Here is a 25,774-nt window from a genome sequence, read left to right on the forward strand (position 1 = left end):
TTTGAAGGGGCAGAGGAACCAAAGACCAAATTGCAAACATGTGCTGGATTATGGAGAAAGCTAGAGAGTTCCAGAAAGACATCTACTTCTGCTTCATTGACTATGCAAAAGCCTTTGACTGTGTTGACCACAGCAAACTATGGCAGGTTCTTAAACAAATGGGAGTGCCTGATCATCTCATCTGTCTCCTGAGAAATCTCTATGTGGGACAAGAAGCTACAGTTAGAACTGGATGTGGAACAACTGATTGGTTCAAAATTGGGAAAGGAGTACAACAAGGCTGTATATTGTCTCGCTGCTTATTTAACTTATATGCAGAATTCATCATGTGAAAGGCTGGACTGGATGAATCCCAAGCCCGAATTAAGATTGCCGGAAGAAATATCAACAACCTCAGATATTAAGATGACACAACCTTGATGGCAGAAAGTGAGGAGGAATTAAAGAACCTTTTAGTGAGGGTGAAAGAGGAGAGTGCAAAATATGGTCTGAAGCTCAACATCAAAAAAACAAAGATCATGGCCACTGGTCCCATCACCTACTGGCAAATAGAAGGGGAAGAAATGGAGGCAGTGAGAGATTTTACTTTCTTGGGCTCCATGATTATTCTGATTGCAATAAAAATATCCAAACAGCCATTTACTTCCGTCATTTCTCATTCCATACCTCAGTATTATTGTCATCCTAAGGTTTAATGTTCTATTGAAATACAATTTTTAATATTTTTGATAGCTGGCAAGTTTGTGTCATTTTTCCAAATTCTTAATAATATCCTGAATAAGGTAAAGGTAAAGGACCACTTGATGGTTAAGTCCAGTCAAAGGTGACAATGGGATGCGGTGCTCATCTTGCTTTCAGGCTGAGGGAGCCAGCAACGGAACACCGTGACAGAAACTAGAGCACACGGAAACGCTGTTTACCTTCCCGCCGGAGCGGTACCTATTTGTCTACTTGCACAGGTGTGCTTTTGAACTGCTAGGTTGGCAGGAGCTGGGACAGAGCAATGGGAGCTCACCACTGTTGTGCAGATTTGAACCGCTGACCTTCGGATCGGCAAGCCCAAGAGGCTTAGTGGTTTAGACCACAGTGCCACCCACGTCCCTACAATATCCTGAATATTTAATAATAAAAGACCCTTGGATTGCATGTTCAACCTGTGCATTCATTTTCAGGCAAATTGCGATATTGGCTCTTCAGTTAGGATTTTAAAGCAGGAGAATGAAAACATTTGCTCTTATCCCCCAAGTACAAACTCTTCAGATTTCATAATTTCATAGCAATAAGGAAGCAGCTGGAATCCTGCAATTTGGAACACCCAGCAGGAGTGCTTACAACTAGGCAGAATACCCGTGGGGTTTAGGAGTCCCCCTGTGCGGTTTAGAGTGAGAGAAGAGGGCCTGTTGCACTGAAATCTACTTTGAATATGTTAAACCTATCGAAGAAGAGCAACGGTGCGGTGAAACATTTTCATCCAGATACCTAATCTCACTGTAATATTGTGATTTCTCCTTCTCATCTAGGATGTTACTATTAGAACTGTCTCCTAATTAATTACATTTTATTTTGTTTGCCGTGTGCAGATACAATTGTCTCCTCCAGCTGCTGTGCAAGTTTAGACTACATTGTCACCTACCTCTTTAAGCACATAGCAAAAGCAGGCAAGAAACCTCTGAGATGTGGAGAGACTTCACAAGACGGGCAAAGATTACTGCACTTCATGCAACAGAACTCAGAGGTATTGCAGCAGGTAAGCTCCGTAGCATTGTGCAGCTTTCCTCCATTTTTGTTATCGTTGTGAGCAAAGGTGTTCTCCTCTCCTCTCCTCTCCTCTCCTTTCTTTCTTTTAAAAAAAATATATTCGTTTTTGCCTTTAACAATTATCATCACAAATAAATCCTAATCAGGTACACATAGGATTGTCTGAGTCCCAGAACTTCCCTCCACTTCTCCATGGTTTCCAAAGTTATTCTTTTCCAACTGCATCATATAATGTTCTCCATATTTTCTTAACCCTCAATTTCTCGCTACATTGCAAGTGTTGTTTTTTTTAGAATCCTGCCAACGTTTTTAATTGTTTACAGTGTTCTTTGAAGTGACATAAATTTCCCCCATTCTTTATTAAATTTATTATCCTCTTGATAATAAATCTGTGGGATGTAAGAATCAGGTGCAGTCAAACACAACATTGCTAGAGTAGGCATGAAGGTTGTCTTCCTGCTTTCCACGACTGAGATGAAACTTCCTGTGTGTAACTTGAGATGGGCGTGGCCTCTCCTGAAGTGGAATAATCTAGAATCTACAGGCTGGCGACCATCTTTTCTCTTCTTGTCCCTCTTATCTCTATCGATGCCATCTTAACAACAGCACTACTAAAATTCACCCGTGGCTCCAAGCCAAGAGAAGAAAAGGGGGACTTTCTCCCACCACATTTAAACATCAGAAGACTGCGTAGAGTCTTATTTTAGGATTAAACGGGGAAAATACCAGGAAATATTTACAGAGACTCTAACGAGTCTGAGCAAGCTACCTGCTGTGCGTGTGTTTAAAAAAACGGGGAATGTTAACTGTGCTGATTTTGTTGAACTTGTAAAGACAAGTTGGGATAGGATATCTTAGACAATATATCCTCCCCTGCATCCCTAAACGTTCCCACAAAATCTTCCTGGTCATTTTTGGCATAGTCCATCATCTTTGTCAGCCGTTCTTCTCTTGTAGGTACTTTGTCTGCCTTCCATCTTTGGGCAAATAACATCTGCGCTGCTGTTGTAGCTCCTTTCTTATAAAGCAAGTTTACAAGGATAGTTCAGTTTATCAGTTAACAGATGAGACTTTTTAAAAAATTGCTGGTGTTTTTGTTTTGGAAGTTTAGAAAAAGCCTCTAATGATACAGTAGTCATGGGGAGATCATGTTCTTAACCCCAGGCGCTGATGACCTCACTGCCAACAATCACAATAGTCTTCCTCATTGGCCCAGTATCAACTACCTTACAAATAAGTGGGTACCTTTGACCACTGTGGGAGATGTTGGGGTCATCTGCACACAAGAGACCTATTCCTCCACAACCTCCTTTCGCACTGGATTTCCAGTGTCAGTGCATCTCTGCCGGAAAGCAAAAGGCACTATGCCAAAAACCCCATGTGACCAAGCAGCACACATGTGAACTGATTTTATTATAGAAGTTCAGAAGCTTCTATAATGCACTAAGGGAGTCTTCAGTGGTTAAGTATTCAGGAAAGAAATCTTGGGGCCATTGTGGATAGCTCAGTGAAAAGCATTGCAACCTGGGATGCAACAGCCGTGAAAAATATTAACTTATTATTGGAAAGTATTGGAAAGTTGGGGTTGAAAATAAGTTGACCTCTTTGTGGTACCTTTCCAAAAGTGTGGCCAGAATCCTGTATACCAGTTTTCCTGAGCCTGATACTCTCGAGATGTTTCAGAATCTCAAGGTCTGTCATTCCCAGCCAGCATGGCCCAATGGTCTGGTACTATGGGAGTTTACAGCTTGATGTTGCTGACACACCTACGGGAGTCCTGGTTGACCTCTGAAATATAGGCAGTTTACCAAGAAATATAGTCTTGATCACTTTTTGGCATGCTGACCCTCTTAACTAGAGTACTTTTGGCTCCCATGTAATCCATTTTGCCTTACATCCTGTTTAGTGAAACCATCTGGAGAGTTCTCCCTCCTTCTCCCAATCCAAATATAGTGGTGAATGCCTGGGACAGGAATAGGTGTAGGTATCTCGACAAATGCTGATAAACTAAATCTCAACAGACAAGACGGAAGAATGTTCATAGATGGTATGGTTGGGTAGTGAGTTAATATTTGGCCTGTTCTTGATGAAATTGCAGTTTCCCTTAAGAGAATTTGGTGGTGGTGTTTTTAGGTCTAGCCTTGCTTATAGGCACCCAAATGAAGTCTGTAGGGTGGAAAACTTTCTGCCTTCAGTTGGTGTGCTAGCTGCAGCCTCTCCTTGATAACTAAAATCTTGCCACATTTATCCATGCCATGTTGATATCTCACATGTGGCTATACATTAGGCTGCCTGTATAAGAGTTTTCAGAAACTTCAGCAGGTTCAGTGACCAAGTTACTGATGGGAACCTGCTGTGCTGAATATGTTTTTGCTGGAACCAAAAGAACTTTGCTGGCTTCTAGTATGCTTTTGGATGCAGTTCAAAGTGCATTTTAGTGTATGAAGCCCTAAACAGCCTCAGGGCAACAATCTTCTCATACATGGATGTGCCTGTTTGCTTAGATTATCAACTGAGGCCCTGATCCAGTTGCCTCCATCTTTGGAAGCTTGATGCAGGGCCCTTTTTTTGAAAAAAGTGTGGCAGCTTGACTTTGGAACTTCCTCCCTAAACATTTTTTGCCTAGTACCTACTTAAATGTCTTTTAGGTGTCTGGTGAAGGCTTTTTAATGTACTTGAGTCTTCAACATATATATTAATTGTACCAGCTTTTAGTAAGTACACTTATTCTTCTGACTTTTCTTTTTCCTTGTATATTAGATGGATTTTACTTAGTATCTTAGTATTAGATTTTGTATTAGTATTTAATCTTTTATCTGAGTCACCTCAGAGATAAGCAGATGGAATACAGTAGTTCTAAATAAAAAAATAACTAAGCAATTGATTGTCGTTTGTCTTTTCAAGGCAAATCGAGTAATAAAAATTTCACGATCTGAAGATGATACAGAGAGGTGTTGTGCTTCTGTTTCTATTATTATGGGATGCACTATTGTTGCAAGGAACCATGAATTTTGACAGTTTCATAGTCAGTTTTGTCTTTGGTGAATGATTTAATCCCAAATGGCAGACTGGTGGGCATTTTAGGAACAGATTGTTAACTAAATACCATGTAACTGCTTGGATTTATGGCTGTAATCAGGACAGAGTGACATCAGTGGAAGATCTTTAGTGACCTGGAGATTGTACTGATGGTTAGGTACTGTAACAGAAATGGTGGTTGCTACTTAAGTTTACAAGATTTATCATTGTTATTTATTGTTCCGATTACATTGGGTGATCTTTGTTTCCAAATAAAGGCAAATAAAGAACTGGTACACAGCATATTATTTAGGCATGCATTTGACTGGCATTATTATCGGCATGTGATTCATTGCCATCATTCCCTCTCGCTACGACTTCCTGCAGAAGCCAATCCAAAGCAGAAATTGATTAGAACTTGGCGGTGTATTCAGTCCTCACCTGTCACTGTGTACAGTAGTTCCTGCTCTATAAATACAACTGTAGGATCAGAAATAATAGCATACTGACCTCAAATCAGGATTTTCATACGTTTGCCTTCCTTATGACCTTAACGTCGTAGTTTGTGTTAATGACACTTGGCAATCCTGAAATTTATATCATAGGAATAAGCAGTGATCTGTCTTTATTAGCTTCGCAGTTTGTCGAATACATTATAGTTTGTCTGAATGTAGGCTTTCAGGTACTCTTTTAAATATTAATGACTGGTCTCCAGTAGTCAGCATAAATATGATTTGCATTAGCACGAGTCATAGCATATTGAGTGCTTCTGATGTCAACCATTCAGTGTTCTAATACCTGACATCATCTCCCGAGGTCACTACCAACTTTGACCTTTCTCCTTGCGCACAGTTTCTCCAGTCTCAGAAGCTCTTTTGAATTGATTTGAAATTTTGACTCTCTCCTTTATGAGGCAGTAAAATTGATAATTATTCAGATGGGAACTGAGTGCTGAGTGAAAAATCAATTCCACCCGCTCTCTGCTGCGTATAAAATTACTTCTGACTCTGCTGGTCTAAACGAATGGCCAAGGTAAAAGCAGCAGGCAGGGATAGTAGAAAGAGTTAGCTGGACGGAGCTAATAGCCTAAAGGGATGGCTTTTTGAGATGAGGGAGTGAGCCAGTTGGGGGCGGTTATCAGCAATGATGGGACTCATTGATTATATGTTTACATCAGGTTTCCATTGGGTTATAAATCAGCCCTGAATAGAAACAGAACCCAAGGACTTGAATCTTACCAGAGGGACAATGAATTAGATTATTCTCATTTTCACACTCAGATGAAAAGTGAGCCATTGATTATTCATCGGCAGGCCATTAAACCCTGGCTTTAGAGCTGATTTGACTATCATGGCGGCTAATGAACAAGACTGTTGCTTCACAACTAGAGGTTTCAGTTTTCTAGACAGCTGTGTCTTGTAAGTAATGCCTAACCCTATTAAAAGGAAGGGGGTTATTACAAATTGCTTAACAGTGCTAGAAAACTAGGCCCTAATGACTAATTGTACTGTGAGCTTAAAGAGGCTTGTCAGTTCTTTAAAGTGATGCAATGTAACAGAATATTTTCCCCTGTTCCTCTGTTCTGGCGGAAGCACTGTTTATATTGTGTTTCTTTTAAAATAACGAAAGGAGCATCCCTAAATACGGGTGCATATCTGCACAAGCGTCAAATAGATAGGTAAAAGAAAATTCTCTTGTTACTGAAGAAATGGAAATACATTTTAACCAGCTATAGCACGACAGTGGCTTTCCTGGATTAGACAACATTTAAGGTCCCTTCCAACATTCTGGTTCTGTTTAACGAGAGATGCTATTTGCTGAACCCATAGAATGGATGCCAGTTGATTCGAATCTAAACAAACTGCTCCTTTTTTCAGCTGGCATTGACCAGTTCCTATGCCATATCAACCATACCACCCAGGGGTGCCAACTTGAATAAAATATTATTTTGGGAGGCCAAGTAAGCCCTGCTCTGCGTAATTGATCACATGACATGGTGCACAGACACAAGGCAAATGGCAGCCTCGAGTTAGGGGGGCTACATGTCTTTTCTCATGACATAAAGAGCCAAAGGAAAGAGTGGTCTTATTCTTTAGAACCATGAGAACAATTTCAGCTGACCACCATAGCACTGCACTGCTGTTTTGCTATCCTCCTGACTACTGGGATATTAAAGAAGTAATAGATGAGGAGGATGTGCTGTGCTGGCAGCAGGGATATGAGAGAGGGAAGATTAGAGGATGAAAGACCATTGTAAAACTATTCAGATTATTGTAAGCGTACGTATAACGTAGTAAAGCATGCCATCTGCTTATCTCCATCTGAAACCACATGCGTATGTTAAGATTCAAATATATGTTGGTCCTGTGAGATAAAGGCCTCATAACTTCATAAAACATCTGAACACATAGCAAAGAGCAGACTATCCAAGTGCTTCACTGCTTGGCTTGATTGGGTTATACAATAAACAGGACCTCTGCTAAAGCCTTGAGGGGTAGGAATAATAATATTGTGGATATAGTCAGAGGCATTTAAAACATATAGTCTTATTAAGAGTATTAGAAGTTCAGTGAAAGGCATTTATTTAATTATGTCTCAGAATGAAAACTACTTCTGTGAGTGTATATCGGATAGTTAGTCCTGGAGCAATGATCTTTAAGAGGTTTTAGCTCTCTCAGTTGCCTGATCTTGCCTGCTGAAGAAATGAAATAGAAATTTGTGTAGAATGCAAATGGAGTTAGTTGCCCTTGCTCACATAAGTGAAACTGCTCTAGAAACGTGGAATGTAAGAAGCCCAATTATGCATAATTTCTTTTTTTATTATATGATTGGGTGTTGTTTTATATTCCTAACCAGTATCACTTCTAAGCTTTAATACAGTCTTGTTCAACGTAGTAAAATGCATCCTCTTTAAATATCCTTGTGCTTGCTTTCTCTTTTACTACAAATTACAAATGCAGCTATTCCGTCCTTGCTAAGATTAAACAAAGCCAACACCCTTCCCCAACTGTTTTTTTAAAGTGTTGCATTTAATTAACTAATGTTTGAATCGCATACATAAGCTGTAACTTAACAACTCGCTCAGACGTAAATAGAAGTTATGTTAATACGTTTTCTGCAGTTCATAAATCAATAGAAGTTTCCGTTCTTCAGTGCTGGTTATGTTGTTCATCCCAAAGTTAACCACAGCCCCTAGAGGGAATAGTCTGTCCTTCCTATGGGGCGCCCATGTGTAACTTGCAGTAGATATTCAGTGCTTTGACATACTTTGCGGTACCTTCTTCATATTTAAAATTCTGATTGCTTTTCTTGGTATTAAGCAGTGGGAGAAGCAGCAGTGTGCCTAGTAGTTTACAAAAGGATTTAAAATTAGTCTGCTTCACAGGGGGATCGGGGTAAAATACGCCATTAATAAAATGCCTTAATGTTTCACGCTAGTGTTTTTCACAATAAGTAAAAAAGCAAAAGTCTGATCACCCCTGTTCACCTTTGGATGAATGTTCTCAGCACTGTATAGCACATTATCTTTTTGATTCTACCTTTTCAGATGGCATCTCAGTCATTTTTATAGCAACTAGAATACTATGTGAACAAGACTATAGCCTTACTATGAAGGGTGGGATGGGGTGGCTATAACGCAAGAAGAGGATTTGTTTAAACAAATGTGTGTGTGCTTTTTCTCTTTCTCAGGGGAGGGGAGTGTAACCCAGGGGAGGGAGGAAAAAAGCAACCAGAGGGGGTGATGCCCCCATCTCACTCTATCAAAATTAAATGTACCCTCAGGCCCCAAACAATGGGCAACCACTCATATCTGGATTCAGGATTTTAGCATATTTTAAGGATATGATCCAATAAGCATCATAACGTTTTCTTAATTGAAAGAAATATAAGAGCTGTAGACCAAATCAGCAGAGATGTGGGTGGTTAAGGAACAGGAAAAGATACTTTATTGAATGAGCCAAAATTCAATCTCAAAGCCACTTATTGAACTATTGACACAAATTTAGGCATTTCAGCATTGATTGATAGTTTAATATAAATAATTTCATGAATTTGGGGGGAGGAACTGGATGTGCCTTAAAATATATTAACTTTTTTTTCTGTCAGACGTATAATACATTTATTAATTACTCTGCCTTTGTGCTCGTGTAACTTTTATCAACAAAATAATTGCCTTCTCATCTTAAGGCAGAGTAATTCAATAAGCAAAACAATATTTCATAATGGTGTGACAGTGTCAGCAGCTTTGATAAAAGCACAATGCAGGTATAATTCCACCTGTACAGAATGCTGTGCTTACAATTCTCTATGTAAAATTATAAAATGGAAGAGGGGACCCCACTAAACCTTTCGTCCATTGTTTTGCATCTTGCATAACTTTTCCGCTTTTAATCCGAAGCTGGCTACTTTATAGTTCTTCAGAGCAGTTGCACTTTAAGAGTGCAATCTGTTTGTAAAACGAAACAGTCAAATCGAGCAAGAATGACTTCCCGGATCAGAAAGCTTGTTAAGCACTTAACAATACAGTGTGCTACTTTGGTGTGCATGGAAGTTTAGCTTCGTAAAGTAACAAGTATCGCCTAGTCCATGGATGGAGACAAAAAGGCTGCAATTTGGCTTTCAGAAAAAATTGCTAGAGGTGTTGATGGTAGAGGTGTACCCTAAGGCTAGGCAGCTGGTGTATATATGCTTTTTGTTTATCTGTTTCTGGTTTATGTACCCTTTAGGCCAACAGATGAAACAATTGCTCCTACAGGGTCAGCTGCTGGTCAGAGGCAAAGTAAGAAAAGGCTTTGCGTTCAAACACGTCAGCCATCGTTTTAGCACAGCTGGCACCTGCTACTGGTGCACAGCAGGAGGGTTAAAGGTCAAAGAGGCAGTTGTTCTAAACTCAGTGATGGCTTAAAGGGACTTGTAGATTAATCTGCTTTATTAACTTCCGTATATTAGATAACTATTGCAGTGAATGAAAGCATGTCTTTCTGAATAAGTACCATCACCTCTTTCCCTTTTAAATTGGCTTTTGAGTAATGAATATTAAATAGAATGCGTTTCAGGGGTAATTAAATGAAAACATTAGGATGCTGGTGTTTGCATCTTATTTGAAACTTTGTTGCATATTTATAAAGCACGGCTTACCTTTATATTTTGAGGAAAAACAAATAACCAGGGTGTTTTGAATTACAAATGAAATCTCTCATACTTACTGAACAATTGTAATTTTCTAGGCAAACCTCCTTTAAAACAGCAGCAAACACGGAACAATCTTTAAAAATATTTGTATCAGAATCTGCCCACTTCTTTGCAGTTGTCTGACTTTGTTACTTTTTGATTCAGAAGTCGTACAAAATGTTTTGGTTATGTTTTCCGCATAAAATGGATGTTGCCAAAGGGCAGGATCTAACCATTTGATTGAAAGCTGGCTAAGTCATTGGTCTTGGCCTTCTTCCTATGTTTTACACAGGCTGCCTGCATTTTTATTTTAGGATGAAATGAAATAGTAAGTGTTGCAGAAACATTTGCACATCTGTCTGTTTGAATGTCCCAGTGGTTGTAGTCAGAGCTTCTTGGTATGTCTCTGAATGCGTGTTACAGGGAAAAACGAACGACCATGGGGAAAGCTGTTGCCTGCATTCCTGGCCGCCTCTTATTGACTGCTGTTGAAAACACAGTGTTGAACTAGATCGGCCATTGGCATGATCCAGTAGACCCCGTTCTAATGATGGGATGGCAACATGGGCGGGGGGGTCATGCATAGCCAAGTCGCTCAGTGTTCTTTATGACTGAATGGGGATTGAACTCAAATCTACCTAATCTGTCTGAACATTCTGGCCCAGCAATGGTTAGTTTTTGGCCTTTCAAATGTCGCTCAACTACAACTCCCACCTTCCCTGAGCATTTACAGTGGTGCCTCGCAAGACGAAATTAATTCGTTCCGCAAGTTTTTTCGTCTTGCGAGTTTTTCGTCTTGCGAAGCACGGTTTCCCATAGGAATGCATTGAAAATCAATTAATGCGTTCCTAGGGAGACCGCCTTCAGACCAGGTCCGGGAACAGCCTTCTGAAGGCTGGTGGTGGGAAGAAAAGCCCTTCTCCCGCCGCCAGCCTTCAGAAGAGTTCCTGCAGGGCTGCCTAGGCTGCGGATAGCAGCCTGCTGCCCGGTGCGAGGGACGCTCTGAAGCAGAGCGCCCCTCGTGCGGGGCAGACATCTGCAGCTTGGGGAGCCCTTCAGAACTTCCCCGCAGGGCTCTCCAAGCTGCGGATAGCAGCCTGCTGCCCCGCACGAGGGGCGCTCTTAAGCAGAGCACCCCTCGCGCGGGGCAGACATTCGCAGCTTGGGGAGCCCTGCAGGACTTCCCCGCAGGGCTCTCCAAGCTGCGGATAGGGGCAGCAGGCTGCTATCCGCAATTTGGAGAGCCCTGCGGGGAACTCTTCTGAAGGCTGGCGGGGGAGAAGGGCTTTTCTTTCCACCGCCAGCCTTCAGAACAGCCTTCTGAATGTTGGCAGTGGGGAGGAAAACATTCCTCCCACCGCATGCCTTCAGGACAGGTCCGGGAACAGAGGAGAAGGCGGCGCTTCGCTTCCCCGCTGTCCCCGGAGATTTCCCTATGGGCTTTCGTCTTGCGAAGCAAGCCCATGGGGAAATTCGTCTTGCGAAGCCGCTAAAAAATCGGAAAACCCTTTCGTCTTGCGGGTTTTTCGTTTAGCGAGGCATTCGTCTTGCGGGGCACCACTGTATTATGCTGATTGGGTCTGATGAAGTACAATAAGATTGGGGGGGGGGTAACAGGTTAGCCACCCCATTTCTAGGCACCATACTGCACTGGCGATCTCTCACATCAGATGTATGTATTTTAAAAAAATTAAATTCCCCAACTGCCCTTCATTTGAGGGTTTAGGATATAAGGCCACACAAATACATAATGTAGTAACAAACAAAAACAATACCCCCCCCAAAAAAAATTAAAAGGCCATCTTCAGATCTGGTGAAAATATACTTCTCAGTCAAGAATCAAAGTTCATTTATTTCCAAGTTTTAGGGGCATATCTTTTGTTCTCTTTCCTGGTTCTTCTGAGCTCGCATGGCATCGACTTCATATTGCCCAAATTGTGGATCCTGAGCTGGGTCCTTGACTTCTTTGAAAACAGTGATAATCTTTGGTGAAAATGCCTTCTCAAACACTTGGTTCCATAGATCATAGGTGTCTCTGCATGCAATTGAGATGGCCCTTTTCTTACCTCAAATATTCTACTAGAGAGGAGGTCTCTGCTGGTTTATTATGGTTAGAGCTTTTGCGATTTGTGCTACCATTTAAGCAGCACAAATAGTGCTCTTTAGTTGGTTAGTTATTGATGTACTCAGATTAATGCTACCGACAGAAAACCAATTAACTTCTTTTTGGCATAAAGAGCAATATTCCAGTCTGTAATAAATATTCCAGTGAACATTGGTTAACCAATCCAAAGAGACTGTTACAGAAGCAATATTCAAGGAAGTTGTTTTTAATAATGCCAGAATGTATCCTGCTACTTCTAGCTTTGATGGGTGGTGGTTGTGAGAAATTATATTAATTGAAAAAGACTCTTAATTACTTTTTATAATGCAGTAAGGGAAGACCTGTTGCCACTCAGTAATTCCAATCATTTGGAATAGCTACTGTTAGTATTCAATTTCCCACCCGTCATTTTATAAGAATGTGCTTTCAAATTATCATTTGTTCCAAATGTGAATAGTTGCAAGTAACAAATTGTTCCATAAAGTTTAGGATCAGTTTGTGAACCACTTGAGAACAAAGAGGATTAAAGAAGCCTGTATACATATACAAGCTATTCCAGCAAGTCTCTTCAATGCTTTGCCAAGCACACAAATAAGCCAATCTTCTAGAATAATTTGTGGTTCTCTATATCATAGAATCATAGAGTTGGAAGGGACCCTGAGGATCATCTAGTCCAACCCCCTGCAATGCAGGAATATGCGGTTGTCCCAAACGGGGATCGAACCTGCAACCTTGACAGTATCAGCATCACACTCTAACCAACTGCGCTATCTAGGTAGAAGTTGTGTTAGGCTAAGAGTCGCACCTTTCTTTTCACCCAAGGCACTAACATTCTTTTGAACTTTAGTCTTTATCTTTCCCTTATAAACTTTGTTGTGTCTTTCAAAACCCTTTCTCTAAACATCAAGCCATTATTCTTGATAGTTCATGACCAGTCCTTTTCATCTCTTCCTGGTCTGCACTGGAATGCAGGTTTTGGCAAACAATTGTGCAATACCGAGACACAGCATATAGATTTTGTGTACTTTGTCTATCATGATCTCAAGAGCAGGGTTGCTTTTTGTTGATACCCATTAGGGGTCAATGGAAAATAAACATCCTTTTTCAAAAAAAAAAGGGAAGTATTCTTCAACATGCTCTTCTATCACTTTCCCCCACCCCGCTTTGAAAAACTACCTTCTGGTTTCAGCATCTTGTGGAAGAGGAATGACTCTCAAAGCAGTGTCTGTTTGATCACCATAGAATAGAAAAGAAGATATTTTGCAATGATCAAGCACTAGGAAGAAATGGCGCAGAGTATATGTCCCAATGATTTAAGTATAAAACAGACACCGAAGGTTCCAGCAACAGTTTAGGGCCAGATGTGGAGGGCTGGTAGGCTAAAAGCTAGCTTTGCAATCATAGACGCTTGCCAAGGCCATTGGTGGAGGAAGCATATGACACAGCTATTAAGAGGATCAGGCTGTCTGCGCCTTTCTTCTCTCAAGAGACACTTGTAATGGATGCTATTTTCTCCCCTCATTAATCATGTGGTAGTGATTGTTCAAAGAGGAGCTGTTATCCAATCCCAGTAGTGGAAATTTAGTGCAAATATGGTAACATGTGGAGCGTTTGTTCTACGAAGGGCCTGCGTTAGCATTGCCAAAAGGAGAAATATGTTTGATTAAGTGCTTAAAGAGCTCATCGTAATTTCCAAACGGTCCATACTGCAATATGATATACTCTAAACTGGAAGGGACTCTTAACTCTAATGAGTTTGCTAGTTGAAGAATGCCAAGCTTCATCCAAATGAGCAACTCACAAATCCTTTTTTTTGTGTGTGAGCGATAAGTTATTCAAGCCTTGAGGAAGAAAAATCTGCACATCCAAAAGCCCAGATGGGAAGATACAAGGGTGCTTGAGTTTGAAAACATCTGTTGGGTGCATCACACACCCAAATATAAAGCAGCCTGGAAATGACACAGAACGCAATAGAGAGCTGACAAGGAATTCAATGTAGACAAGAACAAGAGATGCCTCTTCTGATTATGTTTCTGCTTGTAAGTGCAGCATGTCAGCCACACACCACCTATTTAACCTGCAGGAAAATAAATCTATAGCAACGCAAACTGTTGTGCTAACGGTGCAGCCATTTTGATGTTAACAAAGCCTCTCCTCCTTCCGGAGGGGAGGGGTTGTGAGCGGGACCACATCCTTGCGCCATGCAGGGGGCGTTCTGCCGCCTGCCCTGCCATCATCGCTGGCGCGCCACGCCTCCCAGCTGGGCACCCAATCGGGAGACACTGCGGGGGCGTGGTTTAGCCGCTCAAATGCGGCCACGGAGGTTAGGCATTGGAATGTGTTGTTGGTGTATGGAAGGGCAAGGTGTGCCATCGCCTACCCCTTCACTTATGGGTATTCCGTTCAAGGAATCCGGCGGTCGTGGATCCTGTCCGATGCCCTGTGTGGCCGGGGGCCATGACACGACCCCCGGTGGCATGAGGGGAGAGCTTATAGTTGTATTGGCATCAATAGGCTCCCCCTACTGGTGGTTAACCCCTTGTCAGACTCACCCCTCTCCGAGTGGGTGGAGTCAAATTTGCTCTTGTCCAATTCCTAAGCCAATACCTTCTCACATGCTGTAAATCAATAAAGTTGTGGCCTTTTCTAGCCCATTAACCTAATATACTGTGTCCACGTGTCTTTATTAACCCAAAGCGGGGGACGGGTACTCGAATCACAACTGGACCTTCCATCTCCCTGTTTTACGAGTGAACCAGGCAGACACATGAACCACAAACATGGCTGCTGTTGTCGCATCCAGCTGCACTGCATGTCAGATGCATTGCCCTTCACCGGTACTTGCTTTTAATAGCATTGATGTCAACATATTGGAAATCTGCAAATCAAACTGAAAGTGCTTAAAATTGATATTTTGAATCAACATTGTTTTTAGAGTGAGGCATTAGACTGGCACATTTGCAGTCAAGCTGCTTCCTGTCTTCCCATTACTGTTGTATTTACTTTCAGATAAAACGTAGACATCAACTTTATTATCTTGTCAGCAGTTTGGAAGGCATTTTGCCAGTTGTCAAAAGTTTCAGCAGTAAACCGTAAGATAGGATGAGATACTAGCTTTTTAATTGGTGTGGAACTGTTATTACATGATGCTAATAGATACCGCAGGTGTAAGAATCGCTTGAGCTCTTATTCAAAATGTCTTCCTAAATAAAGAAAGAAACACCTGGGAAACTGAATTTGTTTTTTCCCTTCAGCAGGGTCACTTCCTGTGGTTAAACTGTGCCATTCATAATGTATTTTGGGTTGTCTTAACTTAATTTCCACACACTTGATATGAAGGTGAGAGCTTTCGTTCTTGGTTTCCCAAGATTCACAGGATGGGGATTTCAAGTTACCCTACCACTTTGAAAAGTGATTGATTATATAGAAGGGGTATTGCCCGTGTTGCAATCTAAAATTCCATTCCATCTGTGATGCCTTTGTCCACAGATACAACTGAATAGGTGGCCCAGCAATGACAACAAATAGGTCGTAAGACATAAGAAACATTCTCCAAGAACTAAAATTACTTTTAAAAAAATCACATACAGATTCCATGTGTACATTATCAAATCCATCTAGCCCAGTGTTTTTCAACCTTTCTTACCCATTTCTCCATTTTAGCTAACATAAAAATCCCATGCCTCCCCAGCTGTCCTAATTATGTTACAGTGGTACCTCGGGTTACATACGCTTCAGGTTACAGACTCCGCTAACCCAGAAATAGTGCTTCAGGTTAAGATCTTTGTTTCAGGATGAGAACAGAAATCATGCTCCGGCGGCACGGCAGCAACAGGAGGCCCCATTAGCTAAAGTGGTGCTTCAGGTTAAGAACAGTTTCAGGTTAAGTACGGACCTCCAGAACGAATTAAGTACTTAACCCGAGGTACCACTGTATTTGAATTTTCAAATGGATTGAAATTTTATGACGTACTTTTATACTTCTTTTGTACTTTTTCTTTTCTTTTTTTACACTCATCCCACTCTCCCCAGATCTTCCCAGCTTTGGAAACACTACTCTAGCCCATTATTTTCTGCTGAGACAGGCATCAGCTTTCCAAAGCCTAGGGCAAGATGAATCTTCCGCAACCGTGCTATCTGAGATCCTTCTTTAAAAAAACAAAACCTGGAGTAGCCAGGGTTTTGAACTTGGACCTGTATGCAAAGCATTTGCATATTTTGCGATTTTTCCTGACTTTACTCAGATTGCTAGATCTTCTTTTACAGCCTTGGTTGGAAGGCGGAGAGTTTTAGAAGGCCGCATTCATCGTGAGAATTTGTCACTCTTCATTACATGAATTGTGCACATCAGAGCACATTGCACTGTTTCCTACATTTCCTCGTATGCACAAAAACTCAGTTTGTGAGAGGCCTCGCTCATTCCTTGCACACTTGAAAATGGTTATGAGGTAGAACTTAGGACTGATCATGGAATTTACAGTGGTACCTCGGGTTACAGACGCTTCAGGTTACAGACACTTCAGGTTACAGACTCCACTAACCCAGAAATAGTACCTCGGGTTAAGAACTTTGCTTCAGGATGAGAACAGAAATCATGCTCCAGCGCGGCGGCAGCAGGAGGCCCCATTAGCTAAAGTGGTGCTTCAGGTTAAGAACAGTTTCAGGTTAAGAACGGACCTCCAGAACGAATTAAGTTCTTAGCCAGAGGTACCACTGTATAGCTACGTCCTGACCGTGCACATCACCTTTAATTTTTCACAAATCTTTATGTCTCTCTACAGTGTGTTTTGCATGGTTCCTTTCACCTTTGTTGAAGGTTACAAATTTTACTCTCAGTCTAGATTAAATTATTGTGGCCCAATCCAGCTTCCTGTGTGTTGGCTCACTGAGCTTTGGGTTCTGCTATGCACATGGGGGACACATGGGAGCCGCACATAGTACAACGCCTATTTACAGTTCCTCTTTCAGCTAGCATTATGCACACACAGCTCTGCTGGACTAGGTGATAATTTTTGTTTTAAATTTATTCTGCTGCTGTTAAACCGATGTACGGAACTTCTGCGCAGTTGTAAAAAGACATGGCATTTAGGAGATTGCATACCCCTGCATTGAACTGAGTTATGAAACCACCCAGGGGAGATTTTTATATCAGTGCTGTGAAGACCTTGATTTAAAAACAGCAATTTGATAATGTTTAACTGAAATAATTGTAATTTAATTGTAATATAAAATATAAGATTAATATACTGCAGTAGAAGCCCCATTTGATTTCTGTTTGTTTGGTTGCATTGCTATGTTTTATTTGCATATCTTATGTTTTCCGCTAATGACTTTTAGCTTTTTCTTTCATTGTATCATATTGCTCAGGTGTACATTTATTTTTCTAGAAATGTTGGAGGAAGTGTCTTTTTTCTGGAACCACTGTCAGTCCAGAGAGCAAGCGTTATCTCTGGATCATGCATGTGTAATGAGAACAGGCAATAAATTCAAATGTTCTTTTTCTTTCAAGCTTTCCCCACTTGTGAGTTGCTCAAAAGCCCTTTATCATTGTTGCATTCCTTTGAATGTGTTGGTATCCTTTTATAAAATATTGTGTTCAAAACTAGATATGACGCACATGGTTTCCTCCCACATCCTACATACAATACTTCGGAAAGCAAACTAAAACAAGCTTTCACCGTGTCCCAATGCTGATTCATATGTTCAATGTTCCATGCTCTCTTCTTATATCAGAGCTTCACCTCGCGGCCCAATGTAGAGCCAGATGGCAGATTATAATCAAAATGTAAATGTTAAAAATAACCCTCCTTCCTAAAAGTACAAAAATGGGGTGTGTTTTTTTACATTGGACTTTATTGACTGTTGTTTTTACAAGATAGTGTCCCACTGTTTTAAACTGTATTCATCTCCTCTCCATTGATTGCTGTTCTTTCTAAGATTGTAACATCTGTATTTTTCAGTCACTGCATCACCAACATCAGCAGACCTCACTCTCTGCTTTGGGTACAGCTTTCCAACCAGTTCAGTAACCACCTGGCTTAGGCCCAACTCGCACCAAATGCACCTTGCGTTAAATATTTGCTGTTTAAATGAGATCCTGCCTACTCAGTGACACACAGAATCTGTGCCACCAAGACCACCAGCCAGCAACATTGTGTTCAGCTTCTAACAAAGAGCAATATGGTTTAATTCCCCAAAACAAATCTTGTACATTATACTCTCTGCCTCTTCTAGATATATTGCAGTTTCTATGAACCCAGACTCTTGTTGCATCAGACCATTGTAGAGATGGAAAGCACAGGCAAAACTGTGTGTGTTGTACTAAGTATTCATGCAGAACCATTTTGTATTTGCAAGTTATTTGGCAAGAGTTGGTACCTAATGCTGCAGACACTGGATGTTCTGCTCAGAAAGCAGTTGTGGGACCTAAACCAAATCATTAAACCCAGCATTGTCTTCTCTAACTGGCATCAAGGAGACCAGGGTTCTTTTCTGACATCTGCTGTCAGAGATTTTTTTAAGTGAAACTGTCATGGGCCCTTGGGCCTGCAAAGCAGACGCTCTACTTCAGTCAGCCAGCTTCCGAAGTCCAGTAATTTTGATTCTTTTAGTTTCCCATGGAACAGCATTGTGGCGGTGGTGGTGTTTAGGACAGCCTTTCTCTTTTTTTCCCAATTTTTTTATTAGTTTTCCAAATTTGTAACAAATATAACACACACAAAATAACAAAACATACTGAAAAGAAGAACAAACAAACATTAAAATAAATAAATCTTACTATTAAAAATCCAATTTGATTTCCATTGTTAAGTGACTTCCTCGAATCCTCCCTGAGTTTCATTAAATCACATTGTAGCAATTTTCCAATATCCACTTTCTAATAAAATTAACTTATTCAAATTACTATCTTCCTTCCTTTTCATAATATTCTCAATCCATAGTATTATACAATTCAACATACTTTAATCCTAGGCCAATTTGGTAATTGCAAGTATTTCCACTTACGTTATATTATAATTTTTAGCTAAATATTCCTTAAATTTCTTCCAATCTTCTTGATGTTCCTCCTCTTTCTGATCGTGGATTCTTCCAGTAAGGTCAGCCAGCTCCAAAAACTCCAACATCTTCATCTGTCAATCTTCCACTGTTGGTATTTCTTGTGATTTCCAATTTTTGGCTAGTAAAATTCTCGCTGCAGTTGTGGCATACAAAAACAGTCTAACGTCTTTTGGGGGCAATTCCATTCCTATTATTCCAAGTAGACAGGCTTCTGCTTTCTTGATAAATGTATATTTCAACATTTTTTCAGTTCATGATATATCTTTTCCCAGAAGTCTGTCACCTTATGACACGTCCACCACATGTGGGAAAAGGTACCTTCTTTTTCTTAGGACAGCCTTTCTCAACCTTGACTCCTCAGATGTTGTTGGACTACAACTCCCATCATCCCTGACCACTGGCCGTGCTAATTAGGGATGATGGGAGTTGTAGTGCAACCCAAAGCTGAGAAAGGCCTAGTTTAGGAGGATGTGTGCGTGAATAGCTAGATTTCTAGCCCATTTTGAATCATCTTTTTAACCCGTATGCCTGAGTAATAGTTAGTCATCCATGTGTGCTGACAACAATGAAAAGAGGCCTAGGTTGTATTCCCCATTACACTACTAGTGATGAAGCTTTGACAATGTCTTTGTTCTGAGTAATTTGCAGGGCTTGGATAATCTCTTTCATTTAGTGAAACAAGTTGTTTGACTTTTTCTTGGGCAGTTATTACAATCTGGCTTGCAGTGTATGTCAGGTCTTGGGGGACTCACCTCACTGCTACTCATTGGTTTTGAAAAAATAATCGAAGGATTTTCCTTGTGTTTGATGCTGGGATGAGGATTTTTTAGTTATTTTGTTACAGCAATGGACTACTTTTTCCTCACCAAATTTTACAAATATAGAACTCTAAAACTACTTGGGCACTACCTCATGTTTGTGTTCTGGACGCTATAAACTATGAAATATCTTGTTTACTTTGGTTTTTTCACTATCTATAAAGCTCACGATAGTGTGTCCCAAAACAAAAATGGTTCATTCTCAGAAGAGGCCAGGAAGCTCTCTGCAACATCTCAGTTATCTGAAGGCCAGCATAAATTCCTTCCATCCCACTACAGAAATCTGCTTTTGGAAATACGGCTCTGTGGCTTTGCATCCTCAATAATGGCACACTTGAATTTCATTCATATCCTGTATTTTCATGGGAAATGTCCCCCATGAAACAATTTAGCGTTCTACCACTATGTAAATTTCTCTTTGTGTTCCTTCTCCTTTCTCCTTTATAATATCCATTGTTATATTTCATTCCTTACCTTATTGGTGGGATTGAAATTTTTAATAAATAAATAAAACCCTCTGCTGCCCCAGAGGGCAGAACTGGATCTAATTATCTTTAATTACAGCAGGATAGGTTTCAGTTGAACATCAGGAGACATTTCTTGATAAGAAGATCAGTTTGACATTGAAACCAATTACCTAAAGGTTTTTGGACTACAATTCCCATCATCCCTGAGCACTGGTCCTGCTAGCTAGGGATGATAGAAATTGTAGTCCCAAAACAACTGGAGATCCAAGTTTGGGAAACTCTAACCTAAAGGGGTGATGCTCTCTCCCTCATTGGAGGTCTTCAATCAGTAGCTGTCCAGAGGCTCTAGATTATCTCCATAAAGCGAGGGGTTTGACAAGTTTGCATTAAAGCCTGTATTCAAAACAGGTGGACACAAGTCTACCTTAATTATTTTTACTTCTGTTTTCTCTCCCCCCCTTCTGCTGTTTTTATAATAAGCTATGGATGAAGGTTGCTATTTGGGAATCAAAGGAAATAGCTAATATATTGCATAGGTTAATTTGTATTTTAAAAAATTGCTTGTCTGGTTAAAATACCCATGCTATGTCAAAAGTACCTTCTGCAATACTTGAAATTCTATTTATTCTGTTCATTTATTTCGGAGCTGGAATTAGTCATGCATGGTGGTATATTCACCAATTACACTTTTGGTCATTTTCTTTCTTTTCAGATGATGTCAATTCTCATGAACACCATAATTTTTGAGGACTGCAGAAACCAGTGGTCAGTCTCCAGACCCCTCTTGGGCCTTATACTTCTCAATGAGAAAGTAAGTATTCCAGAACTAGTACATTCGTTTAGATTAAAAATGAGACAAGTCAGTGTTAGTATTGACAGGCTGCTTTTCACAGTCCATTGCTGAGTGTAATAGAATGAGGAGAGGGAAGAAATAAGTCTCTTGGATCAGGCAGAGGTGTTTGGAGACACTTCATGTTGCAAAAAGAAACCCTATATTCTTTGCATAACAAAAATGAATCTCCTCTACATTCCCAAACCATTATGTAGTTCATGTCTCTAGCCCTGGTCAACCTCAGCAGCCTAATTTAGGACATTCTCCCTTAAATGCATGGTGGCATACAGGAGTATGGGGGGTTGAGACTAGATAATGATGCCCCACAACCCCCTCTGCAGATTCTTTCAGTGTGTGAGGTAAAGGTAAAGGACCCCTGGACAGTTAAGTCCAGTCAAAGGTGACTATGGGGTTGTGGCACGCATTTCATTTTCAGGCTGAGGGAGCCGGCATTTGTTCACAGACAGCTTTCCAGGTCATGTGGCCAGCATGACTAAACTGCTTCTGGTGCAGTGGGACACCGTGACGGAAGCAAGAGCGCACAGAAACGCCGTTTACCTTCCCGCCACAGCGGTACCTATTTATCTACTTGCACTGGTGTGCTTTTGAAGTGCTAGGTTGGCAGGAACTGGGACAGAGCAGCAGGAGCTCACCCCGTCACTGGAATTCAAACCTTTAGCTCACAACAATTGACTTGTGCTTCTAGACCAGTGGGAAGGAGGAAACTCCCATCATCCCTGACCACTGACCATGCTGGCTGGAGCTATGGGAGTTGGAGTCCAACAACTTCTGGAGAGCTCTAGATTTCCCATCCCTGCACTCTGCCCTCCTTCTATCACTGTTGAAGGAGAGGGTTCTCCTGATACTTACCACATGCAGTGTCTGCTCCTCCACTGATGCGTCTGTTGAAGCAGCAGAGGAGAATTTGGGGGGCGAGGGGAGCCCTCCTCCTCCTCAAAAGTTTTCATGATGCTGATGTGCAAGCACAGCCCAAAATGTGATTGCACCCAGTGCCTCTCAAAGAACTGACCGTTGTTAGTAAACAGCTAGAATCCTGGGGTTTCCCATCATTGATATTCACCGCCAGGCTTTGTGGTGGACAGAGGAGTCATTTTTCAGACAAATCACCCCCTGTAGGGTTTTTGCATGCAAATTTGGGTCTGTGGACTTGAGGCTAAGGTCAGGTACCCAGCTGAAAAGGAAACCATTTCTGTATAGCCATGCAAACCCGTCTGAATATATACAGGCTTGCTGCAGATACTGAGGGATTGTTCCTGGAGATATTGACCTGTAACGTTCTCCATACTTCTGTGTGCGTTCTGACTTTATTCCAAATTCATTTATCTCCTGGGCAGTCACAAGTGGCAGTGCATTACTGCTTTGGAGAATGAATTGTCTATACAATAAGATGGTGCTGGGAAAAAATAAGACACTAAGATTAGCAGCAGCCGCATACATTAAAATTCAAACCGAAATCCCAGCCCTGGTAGGAAACTAATAGAAGAAGAAAATATATCAAGTATAGAAGCGCCGTCTCATCATTCACCTGTGCTGAAGGATCCAATTTTAACCATATCCAATAGCACTGTCATTCATCTTCTTGGTGTATTATTGTGATTTAAATCCAACCTCCATACGAGGAGCAGTTCTTTTAAAATGATTGAGAGGGAATAAGGGCAAATTCAGTGTTTAGAAAAAGTTTATGACATCACAATATTATCCTTTACAGATGGAAGCAATATTTCCTACTTTGGGAGGAAAACTAATCATTTTCTATCTGCCCTGAGTCAGTGCATCATTATAAAAGGCGGAAATAAGTAGTCTTATGCATTCCCAATCTTGTTCTTGGCAACACTTTTGTTTAGCCAATGCCTCTGATTTATAGTATTAAATATTAGCCTGACTCTATATTAATTATGTGGTTTTGATTTTAGCAGCTTTAGTGTAAGAAGGAATTAAATATTTCACAAGGAGATATAGCCATGCAATCATGAATAGTAAGAAATATGAGGCTAGCACAATTTTCTTTCTTCTGGAACAATATTGCATTCTAATGATCATGGAGCTTGGTTAGCCGTGGAATGTATATATGTGTGTCATTATTTATCAGTAGGTCTTCTGCATTAAGGACTCGTCTGCATTAAGGAGGCAGGTACTGGGTTGGGTGGGTTTTTTTAATAGGTTTATTGGGTAATATTTTGATATAAAGGATACAAAACAGCAAATAATCTGTGCGCTTCGAGTATCCGTAACATTTGCTGCTCCGGTTTCTGAGAAGCCAGAAATAATAGTGTTGAGCAGTGGTTTGTTTCAGTTTGCGGCTCCAACATCATAGAATCATAGAATCATAGAGTTGAAAGAGACCACAAGGGCCATCGAGTCCAACCCCCTGCCAAGCAGGAAACATCAATTTGGATGCAATCTGGCGTGGCAATTCTGTCTTGCGAGTAGGCCCCATTGAACACACTTATACTTACATCTGAGTAAACATGTGCAGGCTGGTGCTATCAGTGTTTCCAAGCCTGCCATTGCATTATGCTTATCATCAGTGTAATTTATTTTTACCTCTCTTTCTCCGAGGTGTTCAGTGCAGTGTGCATGGTCCAGTCCTTCACTTTATCATCACAACAACCCTGTGAGGTTGGTTGGCTAAAAGGGAATGATGGGACAAGGGTCAGCCAGTGAGCTTCTCTAGGTTCAACTTCCCAGACCTAGTCCTAGTCCAGTACAACCCACTACAATGAGGTTTAACCTCTCAGCATTCATTGATGAAGACTTTCTTTTTTAAAATAATAATAATAATAATTTTTATTAAACTTCCATTTACCAAACCAATCATATCATATTAATTATTCCAAATTATACCAATACATATCACGAAGTCCAAATATTTAACCAAATTTTAATTTTTTTGTGGGGGGTACCCATGCTTCGAGTTCGGTAGGGGTCCAATCATCTTATATTTCTGCTGCTTTGATGTTCACAGTCCCATCTTCTCATCTCCTTGTCGTTATCCTTTTTCTTCTTAATAACCTCCGAGTTGTATCCACAAGCGAGTTGAAAGAAGCAGCCTTGTTTATATTTCTGTGTGAACTTTATAATGCTCTCCCGTAATTCAACTCACATAGACCCAAAAGTCCAAAAGTCCTGATCAAGCGGCAGTCGCCATGTTAGTCAGTTCTGATGAAATACAGTCTAGGCGTTCGCTCCTTACTTTTCCCAGACCAGTTGCACCATAAATCAGTCTTTCCAGGAGGGTTATTACCCTTTCAAATTTACGATCCAAACCTGATAACAAAACAGTGGCTCACCCTCCCTATGACTGCAAATCTTGCAACCAGGTCTGCCTCATAATGGCAGATCGCTTTAGTAACTACGCCACAAGAAAGCCTCCCTTCTTTCCAGATCTTTCACAAAGTAAAACCTTTTATTAGTATTTTTTGTTTCCACACAGTTTATTTTTCAGTCTCACTTGCTATCAGTCATTGTGACAGTTCTTCTAAGGGGGAGGGGGGTTTGTTAGGTAAATCATATTGAAAAAGAAGAAAGTTCTCCCCCCTTCCGTTCCGTTCAACATACCGACATGGCTGTGATTCTTTGATGTAGTCCTCTGTTCATTCCGTCCCATCACTCGTATCTTCTCAGTGGTAGATTTATTTAGCAGATAATACACTCCTGACCTCGCTCGAAACATCTGCATTTACTTTCTCCAACTTTTTTTTTTATCTTAAGCAATACAGCTAGTTTCGCTCTTGAAAGCGGCGTTCGGGAGCTCCAGACCTCGCTCGAGGGCTTTCCGCCCTGTGCCCCCACCCCCTCCTTCTTTCAAACTCGGGGGTGATTTATGGGCAACCGTGGGCGAGGCAGCATCTTCCCACCCCCTGGGAAGAAGAAGGGAGGCTGATATACTCCCCGTAATCAGCCTCCAATTACCTTGTGCGAGCCGGATAGATGGTATTGTCAGCCATCTTCCAAGGCGCCCCTAGCGGCACCCTCCATTGATGAAGATTTTCAATTGGGGTTTTTAGCACATTAGCGGGGAGCACCCAGTTCTGCGCAGTGGGTGGGGGTGGGTGTTTGCTACATTTAGTGAAATTGATTTCGTTTGTGCTTTGGGCCACAAGATTGCACTGTGGCACATTATACAATCCTTTAAACCAGATAAGAGAGGGGGTATTTGTGGCAAGATAACATCTCCTTCCCTCCCTTGAATAGCAGAGGATTATTATAAGGGGCGGTGCTGCAAACACAGCAATTTGACCCCCCAGAGGGGCACTCCATTGTGTCTCAAAACAGACGGATGCCAACAAAAACCATTAAGAAGGTTGGCCTTTGGGTCCCTCTTTCAAAAGATCTACTGGTTTTTTAAAGGGCCCAACTGAACTTAAAATTCAGAGTGAGGACCAAGCAGTTGTAAGAAAAGGAGCCCTTGTGGGAAAATTTTTAACTAATCTCAGTGCTTAAAATGTTAACAAAGATAAGAAAAATAAGTTTTTCCTTCACCAACAATGGGTTGCCTCGATTCCTTATAGGAAGACTAAATTAC

The 25,774-nt window shown here is 41.0% G+C and overlaps 1 protein-coding gene across 9 annotated transcripts in view; it reads left to right on the plus strand.

Moving 5' to 3' along the window:
- Nucleotides 1-25,774, plus strand: part of RANBP17 (RAN binding protein 17) — a 193,764-nt gene that overhangs the window by 163,813 nt on the left and 4,177 nt on the right. For all 9 annotated transcript variants that reach the window (XM_083730064.1, XM_083730069.1, XM_083730067.1 and 6 more), the window contains 2 exons: nucleotides 1,581-1,747; nucleotides 21,109-21,207. In XM_083730064.1, coding sequence (XP_083586190.1) covers nucleotides 1,581-1,747; nucleotides 21,109-21,207 — 266 coding nt within the window. The remainder of the gene's footprint in view (nucleotides 1-1,580; nucleotides 1,748-21,108; nucleotides 21,208-25,774) is intronic.

This window comes from Podarcis gaigeae (assembly GCF_964106915.1).
Source record: "Podarcis gaigeae genome assembly, chromosome: 3".
NCBI classification, from domain to species: Eukaryota; Metazoa; Chordata; class Lepidosauria; order Squamata; family Lacertidae; genus Podarcis; species Podarcis gaigeae.